Source organism: Peromyscus californicus, unplaced genomic scaffold (genome assembly GCF_007827085.1).
Source record: "Peromyscus californicus insignis strain IS unplaced genomic scaffold, ASM782708v3 Scaffold_4__1_contigs__length_199733344, whole genome shotgun sequence".
NCBI classification, from domain to species: domain Eukaryota; kingdom Metazoa; phylum Chordata; class Mammalia; order Rodentia; family Cricetidae; genus Peromyscus; species Peromyscus californicus.
The window spans coordinates 191,782,481-191,806,751 of record NW_026294562.1 but is presented as its reverse complement, the minus strand read 5'-3'; the positions used below and the strand labels follow the sequence as shown (position 1 = coordinate 191,806,751).

Sequence of the window (24,271 nt, the reverse complement as noted above, 5' to 3'; positions counted from 1 at the left end):
ATAGTTCTGGAAACCTGACCTAGCACATGAGAATTTCCTTCCTCATTAATATAAAAGGACACAGTCCATCCTATATAGATAGGGGCATCAATATATTCTCTTTCACAGTGGCAAGTCTTCAGTCTATTAAAATTTATGTCCTCAAAGTAAAACATGAAATGAAAATATAAGGAGAAAGGGCTGTGCTATGTATATTCAAGATCTACAGACTTACTATTGATAACCAGAGAAGAAAGGGAAGATAAATCATAAAAAACAAACACTTTAGATAACATTACTAGAAATAAAGAATTAAAGTCTTAATTGGTTTAAATAACAAGAACAACTTTCAAAAAATGCAAAACATGACACTGACCTGGGAAGCATTTACCGAAGAAGTATTCATTCTTCTTGTTGCTCTTCTCTGAGTTTCTATCTCTGGACCAAAAACTAGAATTCTTGCTGAAATTTCATATCAAGGTATCAAAAATACAAAGCTAAAATTAATACAACTCTCTTCTGAACAATGCAAAACCAAAAAAGATCTCAAAATTAAAATGATACCAGAAATCTTTTAATGTTCCTATAGACAGGAGAGCACAGGATATATTTAGAGTGGAGAAAGAAAATGACTATGAACCTAATCACTGCACCCAAAAACATCATCTCCTAAAATTTTGGGGGTCATTTATGTAGACTATTATATTGTACACAAATAGCAAAATTTTGACTTCTTCCTTTCCAATCTGTATCCCCCTGATGTCCTTTTGTTGTCTTATTGCTCCAGCTAGAACTTCAAGTACTATATTAAATAAATATGGGGAGAATTGGACAGCCTTGTTTTGTTCCTGATTATAGTGGAAATGCTTTGAGTTTCTCACCATTTAGTTTGACATTGGCTGTTGGGTATATTATGTATATTATCTTCATTATGTTTAGGTATGTTCCTTGTATCTGTAATCTGTCCAAGACCTTTATCATGAAGGGGTGTTGGATTTTGCCAAAGGCTTTTTCAGCATCTAATGAGATGATCATGTGGTTTTTTACTTTCAGTTTGTTTATATGGTCTATTACATTGACAGATTTTCATATGTTGAACCATCCTTACATGAGATGAAGCCTACTTGGTCATGGTGGATAATTTCTTTGATGTGATTTTAGACTTGATTTGCCAGTATATTATTGAGTATTGTTGCATCAATGTTCATGAAGGAGATTGGTTGGTATGTAGTTATCTTTCTTGGTGTGGTTTGGGTATCTGAATAACTGTAGCCTCATAATAAGAGTTTGGTAATATTCCTTCTGTTTCTATTGTGTGTAAGAATTTGAAGAGTATTGGTATTAGCTCTTTGAAATTCTGGTAGAATTTTGCACTGAAACCATATGGTCCTGGGCTTTTTTTGTTTCTCACCAACCCCAAGGATTACAAGCTAAATCTGAACCAGGACAGGGCACATGCAGGCAAAAGACTCCAAACTAATATCACCACCCAATCAGAGCTAAGACATTCCTTGACCAGAACCCTGAATGGAATTATAATACCCCAGGATACATCCTTGCTAAGGATCAGTTTATACCTTGACTCCTAGCCAGTCTCCACAAAGCTGCTTTTAAAACAAAAACAAACAAACAAACAAACAAACAAAAACAAAAAAAAAAAAACAAAAGTAGGAGTTCAACAGGATAAACATGGAAACCAATCTCAATTCCTAGACCCCCTTACAAAGGCCCTATTACAATATACCAATCTGGACTGTGAGACCCCTGATGGAACTACCTACTTCCACCCAAAGTTTCCCAGATATTAGAACCAAACGTAAGGTCAAAGAACCTTGGCAAAAGACCCCTGACTCTACAGGTAGAAGTCTTAGCAACGGGCCTCAAGGTGCATCTTGGGAGAAAAGAAAAAGCATGAAAACAAAAATACCTGATGCTGACTTAAGGGCTTTCAGTCACCTATAGCAACTACCAAAGCACCCAAAGCCCAAGAACCTCAAAGTCCCTATTTCAGATGTGGTCAGGAGGGTCACTGGACCTGAGACTGTTCAATCCCTCATAAAACATTATGGCCATTCCCATAATGCCATCAAGAGGGACATTGTGCCGATGACTGTCTTCATGGTATGAGGACACCAATCCTAGATTACCTTCCAGCTGATCTCTTAAGTCTGGCCATAAATGACTGAGGGGTTCTGGGGTCACTAGCCCAACCAGTGCTATCACCAAGGGGGAACCTTGGGTAGTCATCACAGTATCAGGGCAATCTATCTCCTTCCTTCAGCACTCATGGAGTTTTGGGGACATACCTCTCCTTTTCTATTTTTGGAATAGAGGAACAGCCTTACCAGCTGTATTTTTAGGGGTATTCCCCTTACCGACTCCTTGCTAGTGGTAACAACCTGCCCTATGCTCTTGTTGGGAAGGAACCTGCTAGCTAAGGTGGGAACCTGTATTTCTTTTGTTTCCTTTCATCTGCTTGACCCCAGGCTCACTGGACATCCTCCTCCTTCTCCAAACCACACAACCTGACATACCTCTTTACTGATTTCTAAGTTGGATTCCAGCATATGGGACACCTAAAACCCCTCCATGAACCAAACATTATTCCCCTCTCGTCTAATTACAAAACCCTTTCACATCCATCCAGGGGAAAAGGCGAGATATAGCCAGCCTGCCTGATTCTGCTTGTTTGGAAAGTTTTGATTCTGTTTTATGGTGTATCTGTATGTTTCCTTATATACATGGGAGCTGAGATGGAAATTGGTCAGGAAAGTTGAATGTATAATGGTGGCATGTTTTATTTCTGACTGATCTTTCAGTGTGTGAGGGTCCTGTGTTCTGCGTTTATTGGTTTTGTTTTTGCATTCTCTGCCACTGTTAGCAGCAAGACACCAGCACTAATGCTGCTTGCTATGACTGCTCTGATGGCCAGAGTGCAGAATTTATTTCTGGGTTTTCAAACTGGATTAAGCTTACCAGCTTAGGTGACTGAGTCTGCAAAGATATGCAGTAATGACAGCTTATATTTATAAGGTTACCCACAAGAGAAATTCATATCTAATGGAGATTAAGTCCACAGGCAGGGCTCATGGGAAATACTGCCTATAAATAACTGGCTGAGTCTATCTGTGATTCTCTTCTGTCATTCCCATGGTTCCACTTTAAAACAGTTTGTGACTTGCCCCACAATCCTTGGCAGTGTATTCCTCATTTTCTGGGAACTGTTATTCCTGTGTACTAATAGAAGGATGACTTCTCCCCACACTGTTGTTCTGGTAAATAAAACAAGCTCTCAAAGTCCAGTCTTTAGTTCCACATTACAATGACAAACTTTGAAGCCTATTCTCTATCAATAGCCTTACTGACAGGGCAGTTTGGCCAGACAGAATGTCCTTGGGGAGAGAGCACAGGAGGAACTTTCACGGATTTTAATCATGAGTGGAATTGCAGATGTCTAGCCTTGTTACATTAAGTCCTTCAAAAGATTCATGGTGAATTAGGGTTGCAGGTGTCTGACTGTGTTATATCTTAATTCTTCAAGAGATCAATAGAGACTTAACTTGCCCTAAGCTTCCTCAGCCAGCTCTGCCATTATCAGCATGTCCACACCTTCCTGGCTCTGACTGAAATAGCAATTAATGCTTTATTTACAACTTAAACACCTGCTTTTGATGCAAGATCTATGCTCAGATTACTGTTTATCTTCAATCCTGGATTTTATGTGAATAACAGATAATTAACTAGCTAATTATCTAACACAGTCTTGAAGGGATTTAGCATGGGAAAAGGCTCAACAGCCTGCCAGAGTTATGAAATAAATGCCAGGTCTCTCAGCCTTGAACAAAAAGTTATTAGGTCCACACCCTAGGTTCTGAGATTACTGTAGGGCAGAAAATGTATTCTTAAATCTGAAATATTCCCTTTTTTATGCAGCCAGCTTTTGGTGAAACTGCTGAAACAGATAAGTGCTGCTTGCTTCTGCTTTACTTATGAAGGCTGCCATGTTTACTCACTGTACCTGCTTTTGCAGGAAGCTGCTTCTCTAGAGCCACCATATGAAAGCGGTGCTCCCTTAGTTTTTGCCATTTTCTGTTTTTTACTGACCACAGAAAATTAGCATGCACTCTTAGTAACACTTAAGAATATAATATATGTATTCCTTGCCTTATCCTTAGATCTCTCAATGGTTTTTCTCTGAGGAACTCTGGATAGGGACTGAGAGCTGGACTATTGGAACCTACAGATAGGGTTTAAGACAACGTTTGTTTAATATGGTATTAAAACTACACCTCCATACATTCATATACAAGAATGTACCACTGGTGGCAGCTTAACTGCTTTTACACAAATCAAAGAAGTTAACCTTTGGTCACCTGTCTTTCTCTACACTCCCTGTCCCAACTTCTAACATACAAAAGTCTCCAAACGGGCTGGAGAGATGGCTCAGAGGTTAAGAGCACTGACTGCTCTTCCAGAGGTCCTGAGTTCCATTCCCAGCAACCACATGGTGGCTCATAACCATCTGTAATGAGATCTGACACCCTCTCCTGTATACATAATAAATAAATAAATCTTTAAAAAAAAAAGTCTCCAAATACTACTCCCTTCCAGAGTTCTCTTGTCTTCAAGTAGCATTGGTAGAAGTTGCCATACTTACTTTCAACCATGCAATGTCTCAACCTTTCAAAGTGACTCAAGCTGCTGATTTGACTCTCTTAAGATGTGTACAAATTATCTGTTTCTGCTGGCTTCAACTACCCATCATATTTGGTTCCAAATTCTAGAGTGTGCCTTATCAGATGACTATTCCTTTCTCCTGATCTAGTCATTCCTCTCTCCTCGCCTCCTCAGTAATTATCCTCTCTGTCTCCTGGAGACTGCTACACCTTCTGGAGCCCTACCATGTGGAAAAACCTCGAGTTATTAAGATTCTTGCTCCTTTCCCTCTATTGGAACCAACCTCCTTGTTTCCTTGCCTCTTCCACCAAGGGAAGGTCTGCTAAGCTGCACAGCTTCCTTAAGCCTCTGCAACATGTCCCACTGTCTCTCGGCTCCAACCTGAAGTCTCATGGCTTATTTATGCCATAAATGAGGCTTTACTCTTGCCTTTCAGCTCAAACTTGGAGCATGTAAAAGCTCCTTTGGATGGAGTTTGTTTTTAAACCCTGCCTCCCTTCCCCTATGGATGTAGATTTTATTAAAGCCTTGCTCTGTTACTACAGTGTGGCCTTGGTACAGTTCAATGGCAAAAATGGACATGTTGGATTTTCAATGGTGATAACTATTATAGAGATTTCAACCAATGAAGAGTGAGACAGAATTCATGGAGACCTGAGGACACTTCAGTAGAGTGTCAGAGTGAATGACAACTCATGAAAAGCAGTGACACAGAAGAGGGGTGACAAAGATACATTGAGAAGTTTAGGGAGCACTGGAAAGTGTTTGTAAAAGATATTGGTCCATTATAATGTGGCTGAGGGCTTACAAGCATAAGAATAAGTCAATCTGAACTGGTATACAGAAAGATATTTAAAATATTGTATAGAATTTAATGAAAGACAGACTAGACAAAAATACAATGAGTCAAGGAAACAAAGTTGTTTCTGTGAATTGACAAAAGGATGGATGAAACATGTTTCACCAAATTCAAACTGAAAGAATGAATTCCCAAGTAACAGAACTGGAGTTTAAAAAAAAAAAAAACCATATTGCAGTGTATCTCAATAACATCAGAGTTACCTTATGGAGTATTGCAGAAAGTCATACACAAAAAAATACAATTGAAGAGGAAAGAGCAAGCTCCTAGAAACAAATGAAAACTTCAAACTGCTAAGGTATAAAGCTAGAAAGGCATTAAACAGTGCTGAGACTGAAGCAAGAAGTTTCCTTAACAGTGTCTGAGGACTGGACAGATTCAGAACAGAATTCTCCTTTCCTTTAGAAAAACCTTATAATAATATCACAAGGATGCTGTGGGATGTTCTGTATGCTGTGAATGTGTGTTGCTCTGATTGGTTGATAAATAAAATGCTGACTGGCCAGTAGCCAGGCAGGAAGTATAGGTGGGATAAGCAAACATGGAGAATTGTAGGAAGGCTGGAAGGCTGACTCAGGAGATGCCAGCCTGCCGTCCAGGGAGCAATGGCACACAGGAAAGCTATGGAACATGTGGCAACATATAGATTACCAGAAATGGGCTGAGTTTAAATGTAAGAGTTGGTCAGTGGGAGGACTGAGCTAATGGCTAGGCAGTTTTAATTAATATAAACCTCTGTGTGTTTACTTGGGTCTGAGCGACTGCAAACTGGGTGGGACACAGGAAAACTTCAACTATACAAGGAGAATATCACATAAAACATAAAGAAGACTTTACTCATGTGTCTTTCCATAGGCCTTCGCACATCTGTCTCTCGCCCTTATCTTAATAAAACTCTTGTTAGTGGGGGAAAAAAAAACATAAAGAAAAGGAATGGTAAAAAGTCATCATACAAAGCTAGCTTTCCCTCCACACGTGAAGCAGATGAATCCAAACAAACATATTCAAAGAAAAACCACAGACCAGATTCTAGGATCAACATAGACACAGAGATTGTCTCAAAATTACATGGAAATTGAATGCAAGATAATATAATGCCAAGAATGCAACACTGTTTCAACACATAAATTAATCAATGCTAGACACCAAATTGTAGACTCAGTGAGAGAAGAAATATGATCATGTCAAGAGATCTATGACAGGCATGTGGCAAAGAATAATATCTGCTCTCATTAAAGCTCTGAAGAATGTGAGATGCTCATGCCCATACATCTTCATATGCTATATAACACACATACAACATCACTTTTTTTTTTTTTTACATACCAACAAGAAGAAGCTGAGAAGTCAGCAGAACTCTCACAGGGTCTAAAAACTATCTTAGACTCCCCAGTGGTAGCATTTATTGCGTCAAAAACTGCTATGCAGGCTGGGACAGGGGACAGACATCAATGGCCATAACCAGATTTGGATCCAGTGTGCTACAATACCAACCTGCCAGGCAAGGAATATATGGTGTCATAGTGGCAAGACTATTTTGTGGGTAATGGAAGGCCTTCTGGTTTCATCTGAAGCTGACTCCACAGAAAGAAATACATGGATGATACTAGAAACCTGGCCAAAAGCCAGTGATGGTGAAGGTCACAGGTCCTAGGAGGGAATACACTACTGACATTCTGCTACATGTACAAATATTCAATCTGCCTTTAACTGGTTCTGAAAATACCATACCTTGGTGTTGTTTTGTTTCCTTGCCTCCTCCTTGTCTAAGAAACTTTGTTTTCAATGGACAACAGTTATTTCAGAGACTCATAACTCAGCAAATACTGAGAACAATTAAATGTTTATTGCATGGGCTATAATGGAATTTTCATCTTCTCACATCTAATTTGCAGAGAACATTGCAGAAGAAGAGGTGAAAGATTTTAAGAGCTGGAGGATGGGGAGGTGACATGTGAAAAACTCTCTAGCCGTATGACATGCCAGTTGGATTTATGGACACATTCCAGCCTGGATACTTGGCCCAAACCATACATGAAATATGAGGAAAACTGGGAAGAAAACAATATATACCCAGGGATAGGACAGATGGTAACAAGGAGTAACGGTGAGTGAATAAACCAATAAAATCACTAAATATCAATACATAATAATTACAAATTATATAAATAGAATTTAAGAGGAGATATCAATGTCTATTTGGGGTAGAATTTTTGTTTTATACTATTTTTTATTGCTTCTATTTGATTAAAACTGAATAGTAATAATAATAAAAATTAGTTTACAGCTGGCCAGCAGGAAAGAATATTATGGACAGGCCACTCCACCAACTGACCACCACTCATTGGACTCTACAAGACCCATGCTGCCACCCAAACCTACCGACCCAATCATCCTCCCATGGCCAATCATCCCTCAAAACATCAGCAGCTCCTAGAGGCACAAGCTCCACCGGTTGGAAGAACAGACCCACTCTGCTGCCCAATCCCACCTAACCCAGCAACCTCCCTGTGAACAACCTTCTCCACCAACATCAACAGACCCTATAGGAACAAGCACCACCCACACCAGCTGGAAGAACAGGCACAGGCAAACTTAGACCAGATGGAAGAACAGACTCCATAGGCACAGGCAAAACACAAACCAATTAGAAGAACAGAGCCAATCAGACTGCAACCTGCAGAACCATGGAGGCTATATATATAGCATGTGGGACCCTAGGATGACTGTGGCTTATAATAAGTTTTGGTTTTACTCAATTACTGAGCAAGCCTCAATGAAACATTTCACTATTAAGATAAGAATTTATACTGTATCAAGCTGATAATAGAAAAATTAATTAATTAATTAATTAATTAAAAGATAAAAAATAAAAGAAAAATTTGAACTATTAAAAAAAACCAAACATATTTTACTAAAGTAGAAAAAGGGGAACTAAGTACTCATCATTCCTCTCCACATTCCTTTCTTTCCCTTGTTTTATTTATTTTAAATTTTTATCAGTGGATTTTGCTGGAGTATCTACTGCAGATAAGCAATGGAGGGCTCCTGTTGCAAATCACCCTCTGGATCGATGGAAGGATCTTTCCACTGGCACTTGGAGGAGACCCGATCTGGTGCTGGTGTGGGCCCGGGGTTCTGTTTATGTCTTTCCTCAGGACAATGAGGTTCCTCTTTGGATTCCTGAGTGCTGTGTGCGCCCTGTGGCTACTGCTGAAGCTCAACATGGGAGAGACCTATTGGGCCTTCGTGGAAAAACTCTCCCCTTCTGATGCCAATGGGGATTGAGAGCCCAATATGGCCAGCTTTGGCGAGCATTAATGTAAGCCTAGGAACTGTAGCCATGAGGTTGGATTCTCTAGAAGGTAATGTATGGTAACTGCTTTTTCAAGTATGTTTGAGAATGTGTCATCCAGACACCTTGGAGATTAAGGATAACCCTGAAGGTCACTGACCTCCATTTGTTAACAGTAGCATGCCAACTAAGCCTTCTCATTTTCACAATCCTCTTCAAGCTGGTGTAGTACCCACTTTTCAGGAGTGGCTCTGTGCAACATTTACTGGCCTCCTGAAATTCTTTTAGCTCCCCTTTTTAAGATACCTTAAAATTTATGAGCCTGAATGTAGCCATTATAAGCCAATTAGTTATGCTCCTTATGAGCTGCCTGTTTTTCCTTTATGGTTCTAAGTTGTTCTTTTGCAGAGCTGCCAACTTAAGTCGTGCTAGGATCAAGAAAAATGGGCTTTGGTGGTTCGTGTTACTGGAGTTGTATCCATGCCAGTGGATGCCCACACGCTCCAGAAGAGAATTTGACATTACTGCTGCTGTTGTTGCTGTTATAGCAGTGGTGGACACTGCTGCTACTGTTTCTGGGATTACCATTTCATAATTGCTTACTACAACTAGCACAGTGGAGACCCTGGCAGCAAAAGTAGCTACCACAGTTAGTTAATCTTTCATTCTATTGGACATGATAAATTTAATTCAATAGTTATATACATTTGGATTGGCTTTGAAAATCATAAATTTATAAACTCAAGTTCCATTTGCTTTTGGGATACCATCTTACAAGGACTCCAATTTGCAGTAAGCCTCGTTAAGGAAGGGAATGGCTCAGTTGCCTTTAGCCTACTGGCTATGGGTGGGATAGGACTTCTATTGGTCTTTTCTGTGTTGAACACACAGATTGCAAGCCCAGTGCCACTTTGAGAACTTTGGCAGCACTTAACTCTGCAGCTCACACATCATTGAGCCTGTATGATAATGAGTATTCAGAGATGGGTAATGCCTGGGGGGCACTCACCAACCAAAGACAGAGCACCAGTGTGGCCTGGGCAGGTGTCTCCTTGACGGGTAAGGTGACCGGCTGACATCCCACGCAACCTAAGTCAGAAGCTCATTTTTAGTAAACGGGGGGCCTGTAGGTCCCTTGCCCCCGTTTTGGATAACTGTTGCCTTACTTGCTGACCTTAACCTTGATATCCTCCCTATGCAAATTCCCTGCCAGGTTCCACCCTCCTGAATACTTAAGGGAAGTTCCTTGTATGTGTATCATGCATATTGGGCATTAACAGCTTAGATGCAAGATTGTAAAACATTGGTAGCCAACTTCTGCCCTCCAGGGTTCTCCCATTGTGCCATAAGCCTGTATTTAAGACCTCCTCCTGGGCTGGAGAGATGGCTCAGAGGTTAAAAGCACTGACTGCTCTTCCAGAGGTTCTGAGTTCAATTCCCTGCAACCACATGGTGGCTCACAACCATCTGTAATGAGATCTGGAGCCCTCTTCTGTATACATAATAAATAAATCTTAAAAAAACAAAAAGGACCTCCTCCCTTCTTCAATAAATGGCATTCGGCTATAAATAAATAAATAGATTTTGAAAAAAAAAAGAAGAAGAAGAACAGAACCAATAGGCACATGTAAAGCCTACAACAGCCAGAAAAACTGGACAATACACCGGATCTAGGCACCCAAACCCCCATGAACCTCAGCTCAGACAACACTACTCAACCTGACAACCAGCCAATCATTAGAACCCTTGGCCATTCAGGGAAAAGACAACAAAGGAAACAGATAATAAAGGAACAAAAGGCCCATCCAACAAAGACATCATCACAAGAATCAACACCTGTACCTATAATTATCCCAATCCAGATGAGTAAACAGCAGAGTAAGAATACATTCAACAACATAAAGAGCAATATGGCACCACCAGAACCTAATGGTCCTACAATAGCAAGACCTGAACATCCCAATGCAGATGAAGCAGAAGAAAACGACCTTAAGAATAACTTTAAGAATATCATAGAGTCCTTTAGAGAGGAAATGAAAACTTCCCTTAAAGAAATGAAGGAAAAGACAAAAAAATGGAAGGAATCAACAAATCCCTTACAGAAATACAACAAAACAAAACAAACAAACAGGTGAAAGAAACAGTTCAAGACTTGAAAATTGAAAGAGTGGCAATAAAGAAATCACAAACTGAAGGAATACTGGAACTGGAAAATTAGGGTAAAAGAACAGGAACTACAGATGCAAGCATAACCAATAAAATACAAGAAGTGGATGAGAGACTCCCAGGTGTTGAAGACACGAAAGAGGAAATAGATTTGTCAGTTAAAGAAAATGTTAAATCCAACAAATTCTTAACAAAAAACACCCAGGAAATCTGGGACACCATGAAAAGACCAAACCTAAGAATCACAGCAATGGAAGAAAAAGGAGAATTCCAGCTCAAAGGCTCAGAAAATATATTCTATAAAATCATATCAGAAAACTTTCACAACCTAAAGCAGGACATACCTATGAAGGTACATGAAACTTACATAATAACAAATAGTCTGGACCAAAAAAGTCCTCTCGCCACATAATAATCAAAACACTAAACATACAAAATAATGAAAGAATATTAAAAAATGGCAAAGGAAAAGGGCCAACTAATATATAAAGGCAGTACTGTCAGAATTACACCCGATTTCTCAATGGAGACTGAAAGCCAGAAGGTTCTGGACAGACGTTATACAGACATTAAGAGACCACAGATGCCAGCACAGACTACTATACCCAGCAAAATTTTCAGTCACCATAGACAGAGAAAACAAGATATTCCATGACAAAACCATATTTAAACAATACCTAAGCACAAATCCAGTCCTACAGAAAGTACTAGAAGAAAAACTCCAACTCCAAACAACCCAAGGAAGTTTTATGCATCCATGAAAACACAAGCAATAGATATTCTCACATCAGCAAAACACAAAGAAGGGAAACAAATACACACAACCAACAACAACAACAAAAACAAAAAATAAAGGAATTAACAACCACTGGCCATCAATATCTCTTAGTATCAATGGACTCAATTTGTGTATAAAAAGACACAAGCTAACAAAATGGGTATGAAAACAGGATCCATCCTTCTGCTACATACAATAAACACACCTTAACTTTAAAGACAGGCATTACCTCAGAGTAAAGGGTTGGGAAAAGATTTTTCCAACCATATGAACCTAAGAAACAAGCTGGTGTATCTATCCTAATATCTAACAAAATAGACTTCAAACTAAAATTAATCAAAAGAGATGGAGAAGGGCATTTTATATTCATCACAGGAAAAATCCATCAAGATGAAATCTCAATTATGAACATTTATGCCCCAAATACAAGGGCACCCACATTTCTAAAGAAACATTCTAAAGCTTAAATCACACATCAAACACCATACACTAGTAGTGGGAGACATCAATACCCTACTTTCACCAATGGACAGGTCTGCTACACAGAAACTTAACAGAGAAATAAGAGAACTAACAAATGTTATGACCCAAATGGACTAACAGACATCTATAGAACATTCTACCCACACAAAGGATATACCTTTTTCTCAGTACCTCATGGAACCTTCTCTAAAACTGACCACATACTCAGTCACAAAGCAAATCTCAATACATACAAAAAAAACTGGAATAACCCCTGTATTTTATTGGATCACCATGGTTTAAAGTTAGAATTCAACAACACAAATTACAAAAAGCCAAAAAATGCATAGACACTGAACAACCCTGAACTTAATCACTACTGGGTCAAGGAAAAAATTAAGAAATGAAGACATTTCTACAATTCAATGAAAATAAAGGCACAACATACTCAAATCTTATGGGCCTCTATGAAAGCAGTGCAAAGATAAAAGTTCATAGCATTAAGTGCCTACATAAAGAATTTGGAGACATCTCACACTAGTGACTTAATAGCGAACCTGGAAGCTCTAGAACAGAAAGTAACAGTATCACCCAGCAGTAGATGACAGGAAATAAACTGAGAAATGAAATCAATAACAAAGAGAACAATACAAAGAATCAATGAGCTGGGCGATGGTGGCGCATGCCTTTAATCCCAGCACTTGGAAAGCAGAGGCAGGTGAATCTCTGTGACTTCAAGGCCAGCTTAGGCTACAGAGTGAATTCCAGGAAATGTGCAAAGCTACACAGAGAAACCCAGTCTTGAAAAAACAAAAACAAAACAAAAAATAATCAATGAAACACAGAGCTGGTTCTTTGAGAAAATCAACAACATAGACAAACTGGTATCCGAAGTAACCAAAAGGGAGAGGAGAATATCCAAATTAATGAAATCAGAAGCGAGAAGGGGGACATAACAACAGACAATGAAGAAATCCTAGAATCATTAAGTCATACTTCACCCCACATAATTGGAAAATCTAAAAGAAATAGAAAACTTGCTGGATAGGGACCACATACTAAAGTTAAATCAAGACCAGATAAACAATTTAAACAGACCCATAACCCCTAAGGAAATAGAAACAGTCATTAAAAGTCTCCCAACCACAAAAGGTCCAGGGCCAGATGGTTTTAGTGCAAAATTCTACCAGAATTTCAAAGAGGAGATAATACCAATACTCCTCAAATTGTCCCACAAAATAGAAACAGAAGGAACACTGTCAAACTCTTTTTACAAGACTACAGTTACCCTGACACGCAACCATACAAAGATGCAACTAAGAAAGAGAATTAGAGATCAATCTCCCTCATGAACACTGATACAAAAATACTCAATAAAATACTGGCAAACCAGGGGGCTGGAGAAATGGCTCAGAGGTTAAGAGCACTGACTGCTCTTCCAGAGGTCCTGAGTTCAATTCCCAGCAACCACATGGTGGCTCACAACCATCTGTAATAAGGTCTGGTGCCCTCTTCTGGTCATACATGCTGTATACATAATAAATAAGTAAATCTTTAAAAAAAAAAATACTGGCAAACTAAATCCGAGAACACATAAAAACAATTATCCACCATGATCAAATAGGGTTCTTACCAAGAGCAATCTACAGATTCAATGTAATCCTGATCAAAGTCCCAACACAATTCTTCACACACCTCAGAAGAAGAATACTCAATTTCATAAGGAAAAACAAAAAAACCAGGATAGCAAAAACAATCCTGGAAAATAAAAAAAAGAACTTCTGTAGGTATCACCATCCCTGATTTCAAGCTCTATTACACAACTATAGTAACAAAAACCACATGGTATTGGCATAAAAACAGACAAGAGGATCAATGGAATTGAATCAAAGACCCTGAAATAAATCCACACACCTATGAACACCTGATTTTTGAAAAAGAAGCCAAAAAAATACAAAGAAAAAAAAGTATCTTCAACAAATGGTGCTGGCATAACTGGATGGCAGAATGTTAGATTAATACAAATAGATCCAAAGCTATAGCCCTCTACAAACAAAACTCAAGTCTAAGTGGATCCAGTGCCTCAACATAAATCCAGTTACACTGAACATGGTAGAAGAGAAAGTGGGAAGTAGCCTTGAATGCATTGGCACAGGAGACTACTTCCTGAATATAACACCAGCAGCACAGACACTGATATTGACTATAAATGGGACCTCCTGAAACTGAGAAGCTTCAGTGAGGCAAAGGACACTTTTAATAAGACAAAATTGCAGCCTACAGAATGGGAAAAGATCTTCAACAACCCCACATCTGACAGAAGGCTAGTCTCCAAAACAGATAAAGAACTCTAGAAGCTAGACATCAAAATATCAAATAATACAATTTGAAAAGTGGAATACAGATTTAAACAGAGAATTCTCAACAGAACAATCTCAAGTAGCCAAGATACACTTAAAGAATTGTTCAACATCCTTAGCTATCAAGGAAATACAAATCAAAACAATTCTGAGATACCATTTTACACCTGTCAGAATGGCTAAGATCAAACACACTAATGACAGCCTATGTTGTCGAGGATGTGGAGTAAGGGGAACACTCCTCCACTGCTGGTGGGAGTGCAAATTTGTACAGACACTTTGGAAATCAGTCATCCTTGTGGATTCCTGGGAGATGTATTCAGTCATATGTGGATATTAGATGCCAAGCAAATGATGACCAGCCTACAATCCACTACCCCCAGAGAAGGTAGGTAACAAGGAGGAGCCTAAGAGGGATGCATGGATCACCCTGGGAAGGGGCAATAGATGAGATTTACTGGCTCAGCTGGGGGTGGGGTAGGGATAGAGGGAAGTGGATGGGGGTGGAAACATGAGGGATTGGGATGACTAAGTTGGTATAGGAATGGAGAGGGAGAGCAATGAAAGAGATATATTGATAGAGGTGGCCATTATAGGGTTAAGGAGAAATCTAATGCCATGGAAACATCCAGGAATCCATAAGGATAAACCAAGGTAAGACTCCTAGCAACAACGGAGAGGGTGCCTGACCTGGCTTTAACTGTAATCAGATTAGTGACTACCCTAATTGTCATCATAGAACTTTCATCCAGTAACTGATGGAAGCAGATGCACAGATCCACAGCCAAGCATTGGGCTGAGCTCCAAGAGTATAGCTGAAGAGAGGAAGGAGGGATTCTATGATCAAGTGGAGTCAAGATCATGATGGGGAAACCCACAGTGACAGTTGACCCAAGCTCGTGAGAGTTCATGGACTCTAGACCAATAGCTAGGGGCAAGCATGGGACCAACCTAGTACCTCTAGATGTGGGTGGCAGTTGTGCAGTTTGGTTCATTTGTGAAGCCTCTAGCAGTGAGACCAGGACCTGTCCCTAGCACAAAATAGGCTTTTTGGAACCTATTCCCTATGGTGGGATGCCCCGCTCAGCCCTGATGCAGCAGGGAGGAACTTGATCTTGCCTCAACTTGAGATGCCATGCTTTTTTGACTACCATGGGAGGTCTTATCCTTTCTTGTGGGAGCCTGTTCTCGGGTTCCTCGTGGGTTTACCCAGCAGGTCCGAATAGAGGATGATTAGACCACGGGCCTAAGTGCAGGTGTTTGGGATTGTCTGCACTTGGCTGTGCTGGGGGAGGAGGTCTTTTGCTCCACCCCTTGGCATCTCTATAAAAACCCTGGGGCAGAGACAGTCGGGGCCGTTGGAATAGGTTCCAGGCCCTCTCGAGGCTATCCTTTATTTTCTATCTGTTTATCTCCGCGATATTCTCCGCAATAAATCCTTCTATCTAATATTTCCTGCTGCTCGCACTCAAGAAAACTCTGGGGAACTGTGGGGGTGGTTGGGTAAACGCCCCACAGAATGGCGCCATGAACAGGGACTAAAGAAAAAAGAAAAAAAAAGGGACTAAAGAAAAAAAGGGGGGACTAAAAAAGAGGGGGACTAAAGACAAATGAACAGGGACTAAAGATAAAGTAATAGGGACCAAAGATAAAGGAAAATAATAGTTTTATTACAGAGTTTTTGGCGAAAGTGCTGAGTCAGCCCTGCCAGTGGAAAGGCATGCCGGTGTTATGGAAAATATATATTTTTTATATATATTGAGAGGCAGGGGTTTTATCCTTGAGAGAAAAGGAAAGCGGACTGGAAGGATGTCCGATGCTGCAGCGAAATTCTATTCTGTCAAAATTTTCTATCTTCTATCCCTTTCTCAATTTCTATCTGTGAAAAATATAAGGTATAGCATAGTAATATAGTTTAGGAAAAACTTAGAAGTGTAAGATTGTGTAGGAAAAATAAGTAAGGCAACTAGACAGAAAAACTCTTCAATTTTCTAACTTTGGGGGCTCTGAATGCAAACTGGGGAAAAAAATCTTTCTTTGGGCTTTTTGGGTAGTAAAAAAGCTCTTGTTTGAGCTTATGGGGAAGAAAAAGTTTCCTATAGAAGCTTTTGACCTGGGGACAGCTGAAATGCTAAGTCCAAGCGGCAGGAGAAAGTGATTTCTCCCTGAGGCAAAAATGGGGGTGTAAAAAGCCAAAGTTTAAAGTTGGGAAGTTTTGGAAAAAGTTGGTCTTTCTCTCTTGGGGGGAAAAAATCTCTTAAACTATAAAGCTTTTCTTGGAAAATTTGGGGGGAAAATCTCTAAAAAGCCTTAATCTTTCTCAAACTAAAAGCTCTCTTAAACTTAAAAACTAAAGCCTTTAACTTTCTCTCAGAAGGACAAAAATTAGAATCACCTGAAAATATTAGTATGGGGACCACCTGTGATTAGCTCTAAGGAAAAACAAACCTCTTAAGACAGCAAAACCTAAGTTCTCTTTCAAGCTTTAAAAATCCTCCCTACAATGCAGGAGGCAGGGACAAGTTCCTAAAAACCTCTTCTAAGCTCTGTCTCTTCAAGCCAGTAAAAGACAGTGGGTCAGAGCACCCTGAGGGAAACGCTTGGGAGAGTATGGGTAAAGAGCAACAGAGAGCCCAAAACGGCAGGAAACTACCTTGAGAAAAGCAAAAAAGCCAAGCTTTTCAGTTACAGCTGAGCTGAGGCATCAAGGGTTTTGTTTCTGAGTGAGCTATGAAAAAGTGCTCCCAATCGTCCTAAGCAAAGATCCACTGAAGCGATGCAAACTGTTAGCATTGTATCCTAGCTTCTGACCAAAAACCCAGAGGCGACTGGCCAGCATCTCTGAGTTGGGGTGGATTTCGGGGATACTAGGGTTCCTGCAAGTTGCAAACTTCCTGGAGCACAGAGCTGAGGCAGGAAGGTGCAGGGACCCAGGGGAAGATTGCTAATGAACAAACAAAACTAAAGCCAGTGGGAACGGCACAGTTGTCCACTTTCCTACAAGTCCCAGCCTCGAGAGGGCCTGGAACCTATTCCAACGGGCCCCAACTGCAAAAAGAAATGAGAAAAAGCTTTCCTATCAGAGAAAAAACGTTTCTTGGAAAACAGTAAAGCTGAACTGTGTCTGAAGCAGTTGTGCTGCTGTGTCAGAACGCTCTCTGGGGAAAGAGCCCAAGCCAGGGCAGAACAGAACTATCCAGGAGTAAAGCTTTCTTTTCTGTCGGAGAAAGCATCTCTTTGAGAAAAGCTTTGTTTCAAACTGACTCCCTGAGATGAGGGAGTATAGCCCTGAGGGGTTATTGCCTCTGGCATAAGCTCTGTCCTTGAACACCCAGACAAGCAAATGCAACCCACTGGCGAACTGGGCCAGGTGAAGGCCTGATGAGGCAAAAAACCTGTCCTAATGGGAGTTTAGAAATGGCAAAAACATCCCTTGTTAGGTTTTCAGTCTGTATGCAAATTACACAGACCCGGAAAACAAACCGACAAAAAGCCCCTACCTTCAGTAGCAGGGAAAGCCGCCACTGTAGTGTTGGAAACTGTTTCTGGGGCAGAGGGGATAAACTGAGACCAAATTGGATACTGTCTGGGAGAAAGACTCTGAAGAAACAGAGAAGGGACATAATCCTCCCCAGAAAATATATGACCTGAAAAAGCTGCTAGAATTTGAGGCAGATTCGGGGGGAGAAAAAAAGCCCCTACTTCCCAAGGCAGCTAGCAGAGGTACAGATCCGCAGACAGATACCTGAAGCTCTGCATCTGGGGGGGAAGGAACAAGCAAAATGAGAATAAAATCAGTGGGAGAAAATCTCTGAAGGAGCTATGGAAAAGCTGTTGTACATGATTTTGTTTTTCACTGACTGGCTAAGACAAACACAAGCCCCGAGGAAAGTTGCTATCAGAAATTGCCCACCTCAATGCGCACTAACGAGGCAGGTGCAGTTCTGATTTGGGGGCCAGTGTCAAATGAAGGAGAGATACATGTTAAAGCCAGCTGAGGAGAGACCAGAAATCTACCAATGTGCCATAGCTGACAATATAAAATGCTTGTTCAAATCTCCCGTTGCAAAAGCAAAAAACTTTGTTCAAACCTCCCGGGGAAGAATTTGTAAGTGAAAGATTTACAACACACCCCCACGGTCGGGCGTGTTCGCATATGCCCGACGGACACTTCCACCTAGCCAGTTCCAGGTCAGGATAGCCATTTCCGGGTCAGGGCATCTCGCGTGACCAAGATCCGTGACATTCCATTGGCTACGTAGGCACGCAATGTGGCCATGTGATCTACGCGCTTGCGTGTAGTAGTGACGCTGATCTGTCCACGCCCAGCCTTTAAAATCCGGCGCCATGTTCCCGGTTCCTTCTTCTTCTTCTTCCTCCTTCTTCTCCACACACGTGTTTCCCGCAGGCCTGTTCACTCTCTGTCCCTTTACCTTTAATAAAACTCTTGTTAGCGGATTCTGTCGTGTTTCATGGCATTTCCTTGCAGGGTAAGAACACAACGCAGCCGAAAAACTAACAGTAAGCAAGTCTGGTAAAAGAGAACCAGTTGACTCTCAGACCCAAAAAGAACTATGGGAAATGACTGATATAAGGGAAATGATATAAGGGACTGATATTATTATGGACTGATATAAGGGAAATGCATTCTGGGAAAGGTAGTTTTTCCGTTAAAGATGGCGACATTGCCCTGAAACACTTTTGTCAGCTCGAAAATACGTTCATGGTAAACTTAAAATACAGTTTTTAAAAGAATAAGGGGAAAATCATTTAAGTGTCAGTTCCAATGAAAAATTGAAAGGATACGAAACTAGGTGCTTCGCGGTTTGGGGCTCCCTTGGTAAAATGCCTTATTTACCCTAATAGCTGTGCAAAGTTTTTACGGTAGTTGGATGACAAAAAGCTACCTTTAAAAGCAAACAAGCCACTTTACAATCCTTAAGAAAGCAAGAGAGCAGTTTATACACTGAACATTGTCTTAGATATGAAGAAACTTATGTTGAAATTAAAAAGTTCTTTGCCTTTTGAACAAACTGCCTGCAATGAGTAATTCCTTTGCAAATCTAATTAAGGGGATAAGAAACAGGCATTCAAAAAAATGACTGCTTTATAAATGGGAAACAAACTTCAGAAAATCTAGCTGTCTTACAAAAGAGTTGCTTCACCTGAAAGTTCCTTATAAGAAATCAATGCTAAATATTACAGCTGCTAATAACATCAGGAGTTAAAGCTAAAGAGGTGAAAATACTAAATACAGTTCGGAGCTGTGCCACTTGTGGCTTTACTAGCTCCTTTAGAAAAATACTTTATATCACCTTATAGCTGTGCAGTATTTGACTTTACAGCTTTACAGCAGCTAAATACGGTAATTTCACCCTCAGCGTGAAGTGAAGTTTTTCGGTAGAACAAACCAAAAGTACTGCTGTAATAGAAACGTAATAGCACTAGGGGAACTATTATGAATTTGGGTGAAGGGACAGCCTCTAGTTAAAAACCGTCTACCGCTGACAGTGCATCTCTGCCGGTCCGGAACGGCTGAGAGAACTGGCAACTTTGGAGTGTGGCGTCATCCTGGGAAGGTTACAGTCCCCTAGCAACAACTATCACAATTCTATAACAACACTCACTAAATCCCAGTGCTTTATAGCAAAGCTGACTATAAACTCTAAACTTTAGCAATGATGTACGTACTTCCTGTCTAGTTAAGAAAATCTTTCTAATAGAGATAGTAATAATAATTAATAAGAAATAGAAAAAGATGAAAATAAGATATGTGAGTTTGTAAAAATTCTCTTGTTAGATCTCTGTGTTAAGAAATCTTTAGGTGTTTCCTAAGTTAAACATATGCTAATGGTAGCCCTATATAAGTTTGTAAAATAATCTATAGAGTTCCTTTAAGAATATAAGCTTGCAAGAAGTATCTAAGGTAGTCTTAAGACATGTAGTAATAAGCTTGTAAGAAGTAAAGATGCTAGTTGTAAATGTAAGTTTAAATAAGATGGAATGAACATAAGAAATATATAAGAAGTAATAAGAAATATATTTGCTAAAGTAGTTCTATAGTTTCCTTAAGGAGTATAAATAAGTAGATGTTAATGTTATGAGTTTGTAAAAATGTGTAAATGTTGAATGTGAGTCTAAATGCTTTGCAAGGCAAAAAATGTTATATGTGAGTTTAAAAAGTGTAAATGTTAAGTGTGAATCTATGCTTAATGTACATGGTGAAAAAACCTGAGATACAGAAGTTAGTGTCCTAGCAGACTGCAAAGCAGGCAGTCTGAGCGGTTTCCAAAAGTTCCAGAAGCCGCTAAGAAGCTAAGAATGGCGGACGCCAGAACCAGCACAAGGCATCCGCAGCTGAGATCCGTGGAAAATCAACGCAACACAGAAAAACCTGAGCTAATATCAAAAACGGTGCGGTTTAGGATACTACTGTACCTAAAAAGGTCTCTGGCTTGAGAATAAAAGTTGCAGAGATGCTTGCTTGAACTAAAATTGTTAACAGCAAAAAGTTTTGGTTGTAAAACGTCTCTTCATATTTGAAAGTGAAAACCTGATACCAAAATTTACCTTTTTGAACTTTTTGAACTTAAAATGAGAAAACTACAAAAATTTTTATGGATTTATTAATATTTGGAAGACTGATACCAAAATTTATCATTTGAATTTTAAAACTTAAGAAATGAAATAAACAATAGAGATTTCATTGCAACAGGACAATTTTGAGTTTACTTATAGTAATGACCTAGGAACTGTTTTCTGAAATTGGGTTAAAAATGGAACTGTTTAAATGAAGAAATTTATTTCTGTGGTGGTATTTTACTTGTACTGAAATGTGATTTTAATTGTATGTTAATAAATAAAGTTGTCTGGGGGTCAGAGCTATTAGAGTCATAGCAAGTGCATGGCGTCGGTGGCGCACGCCTTTAAGGACCTGGAGGGCGGTACATTCAGGCAGTGACGAGGCAGTCACATGTTTGGGTTTACAACCAATGACAAGGCAGAACAGGAAGACTTTAAAGACAGACACACAGGAAGTAGGTCCTTTTCGGAGAGCTCTCTTGGCTGGATTACTTTGTTAATTGCTCTAAGGTCTGTTACCATTCTCCATTTACCAGATTTCTTCTTAATAACAAATACAGGAGAATTCCAAGGGCTGGTTGATTCTTCAATATGCTGAGCATTTAACTGTTCTTCTACCAGCTCTTCTAAAGCCTGGAGTTTCTCTGTTGTTAAAGGCCATTGCTGGACCCATACAGGCTTGTCTGTTAACCATTTTAAAGGTAGAGCTGTTGATGTCTTTGGAAAATCATCAGTTGTTGTGCCCTGTTCTTGTATAATATGGATGGCTGGTGACCACTCAGAATAATGCCTTCTAATATTTCTCTCAGAAACATGTGCTAGTTTATGATTTGTTTCTGAGATTGGAGGGATGTTAATCTGAGTATTCCATTGTTGTAACAAGTCTCGAGGTTCATAGCTATGTTAGCCACATATGGTTTTAATTTTGCTCTCTGTCCTTCTGGACCTATACATTCGAGCCATCTTGCACTCTGTTTCACCTGAGATAATGTCCCAATTCCTAACAGTTGAATGTTTACCTCCTGAAGAGGCCAAGTTGGATGCCAAAATTCTGGTGCAATTATGGTAACGTCCGCACCTGTGTCTACCAGACCAAACAACAAAACACCATTTATTTTTATCGATAATTTTGGTCTTTGTTCATTAATAGAAGTTTGCCAAAAAATTTTCTTTATGTTTTCTCCTGAATTTTCTATTCTCTCTGTTTCATCATCCTGACCAGCATGACTTATTCCAATAGGCATTTGGTTATTTAATTGCTCTGAGTAGGAGTTTCCTCTACGACTGCAGGAAAGGTTTGAACTGGATTTGATATTGGGGCCTGCATGAGGCCCCTCTGGGAGTTTCCCGAAGACTGAGGCAAAGGATTACCCTGTCTGTCCCTTGTTGATCTACACTCGTTGGTCCAGTCTTTTCCCTTACCACACCTTCTGCATACTCCAGAAGGAAGGGGCAGTCTGTTGCCATTGTTCCTTGAAGAAACATTGTTTCTAGGAATGACCTGTTTACAGTCCCTTTTCAAATGTCCTTGCTTTCCACATCCAAAACATCTAACATTCCTCAAACCTCTTGAAATTGCTTCTCCTACCCACGTATCATCATGCTCATGAGCTTCAACATTAACGGTGTCTCTAATCCAATCTTCCAAAGGTGCAGATCTTGCCTTTAACTGCCTGATTATTGTTTTGCATGCTGCATTCGCATTCTCAAAGGCCAAAGTTTCAATTATTATCTTACTAGCTTCTGAATCCGGGACCATTCTCTTTACTGCTGAAGCCAGTCTTTGTAAAAAAATCTGTGAAAGATTCTTTTGGGCCTTGTACAACCTTTGTAAATGACTCAGTTTTTTTTCCTGGTTCCTCAACTCTGTCCCATGCATTCAAGGCTGCTGTTCGACATAAAATTAGGGTTTGGACATCATATAAACATTGTGCTTGTGTTGAAGCATATTGACCTTCTCCAATAAGCTGATCCTGGCAGACTTGTATTCCTTTATCCCTCCACTGTTTTTCTATGTTTTTAGCTTCATCCTTGAACCAAGTTAGCCACTGAAGCCTTTGACTGGGTTCAAGAACAGCTTGTGCCAGCTCCCGCCAATCCTGTGGTACAATCCTATTATATGTTGACCAAGAGTTTAACATTTGCTTTACATACGGGGAATGCATGCCATAAGATACTATTGCCTCCTTAAACCTTCGTAAATCTAACATTTCAATTGAAGCCCAAATATTTTGTGTAGTCATTTGATCAGGCAACTGCTGTACGGTTACTGGACAAAACCTGATACCAAAATTTACCTTTTTGAACTTTTTGAACTTAAAATGAGAAAACTACAAAAATTTTTATGGATTTATTAATATTTGGAAGACTGATACCAAAATTTATCATTTGAATTTTAAAACTTAAGAAATGAAATAAACAATAGAGATTTCATTGCAACAGGACAATTTTGAGTTTACTTATAGTAATGACCTAGGAACTGTTTTCTGAAATTGGGTTAAAAATGGAACTGTTTAAATGAAGAAATTTATTTCTACCTAGAATCAAGATGCAGTTTTGTGTATGCATATATGCTTTATTAATTGGTGATTCATGAATTGTTTTGTGGAACTGTTTATGTAAAAATGAAATTACTTACAGAACTGGTTTTGTGTTACAAATGGAACTGTTTAAACGGAAAAGTTTGGGTTTTCTAACTAGGTTTGAGATTTTGTTTAAAAAATTATAAAGAAAAGGAGGAGTTATGAGATTGAATTATGTTTGCAGAAATTATGTTTAACCTATTGATATTAATGCACCCTGGTTTTGTGGAGTTAAGGAAATATTTAAGTTTGATGTGAATACATCGAAGTTTTTCCTATGTTCTGTCAGCAAGAAAATTCAAATGATTGAGTTAAAGTTGTAAGATGGAGAAAATTGTTAACTATATATAGCACCATATATGCTAACTCAAATGGTTCTGTTAAGAGTTTGCGTTGAGTTGTAAGATTGAGAGAATTGTGACTATGTATAACAATATTTATGTTAACCTGTTAATGGTAATGATGAAGCTAAGGGATTCTTTAAGTTTGTAGTCACCTTAAGAGTTTTTGGCTTAGAAAGGGCTTGAGGCA

At 39.5% G+C, this 24,271-nt stretch overlaps 1 protein-coding gene across 15 annotated transcripts in view; it reads right to left on the bottom strand.

Annotated features, from left to right (window-relative positions):
* The window catches only part of LOC128125424 (zinc finger protein 420-like), a 337,518-nt gene that overhangs the window by 6,555 nt on the left and 306,692 nt on the right, over positions 1-24,271 (bottom strand). For 9 of the 15 annotated variants that reach the window (XM_052762820.1, XM_052762822.1, XM_052762823.1 and 6 more), the window contains 2 exons: positions 9,820-9,899; positions 356-441 (listed from right to left, as the gene is read on the bottom strand). In XM_052762820.1, the coding sequence (XP_052618780.1) occupies positions 356-441; positions 9,820-9,899 (166 nt within the window). The remainder of the gene's footprint in view (positions 1-355; positions 442-9,819; positions 9,900-24,271) is intronic. The other 6 variants (XM_052762829.1, XM_052762842.1, XM_052762837.1 and 3 more) reach the window with 1 other exon arrangement.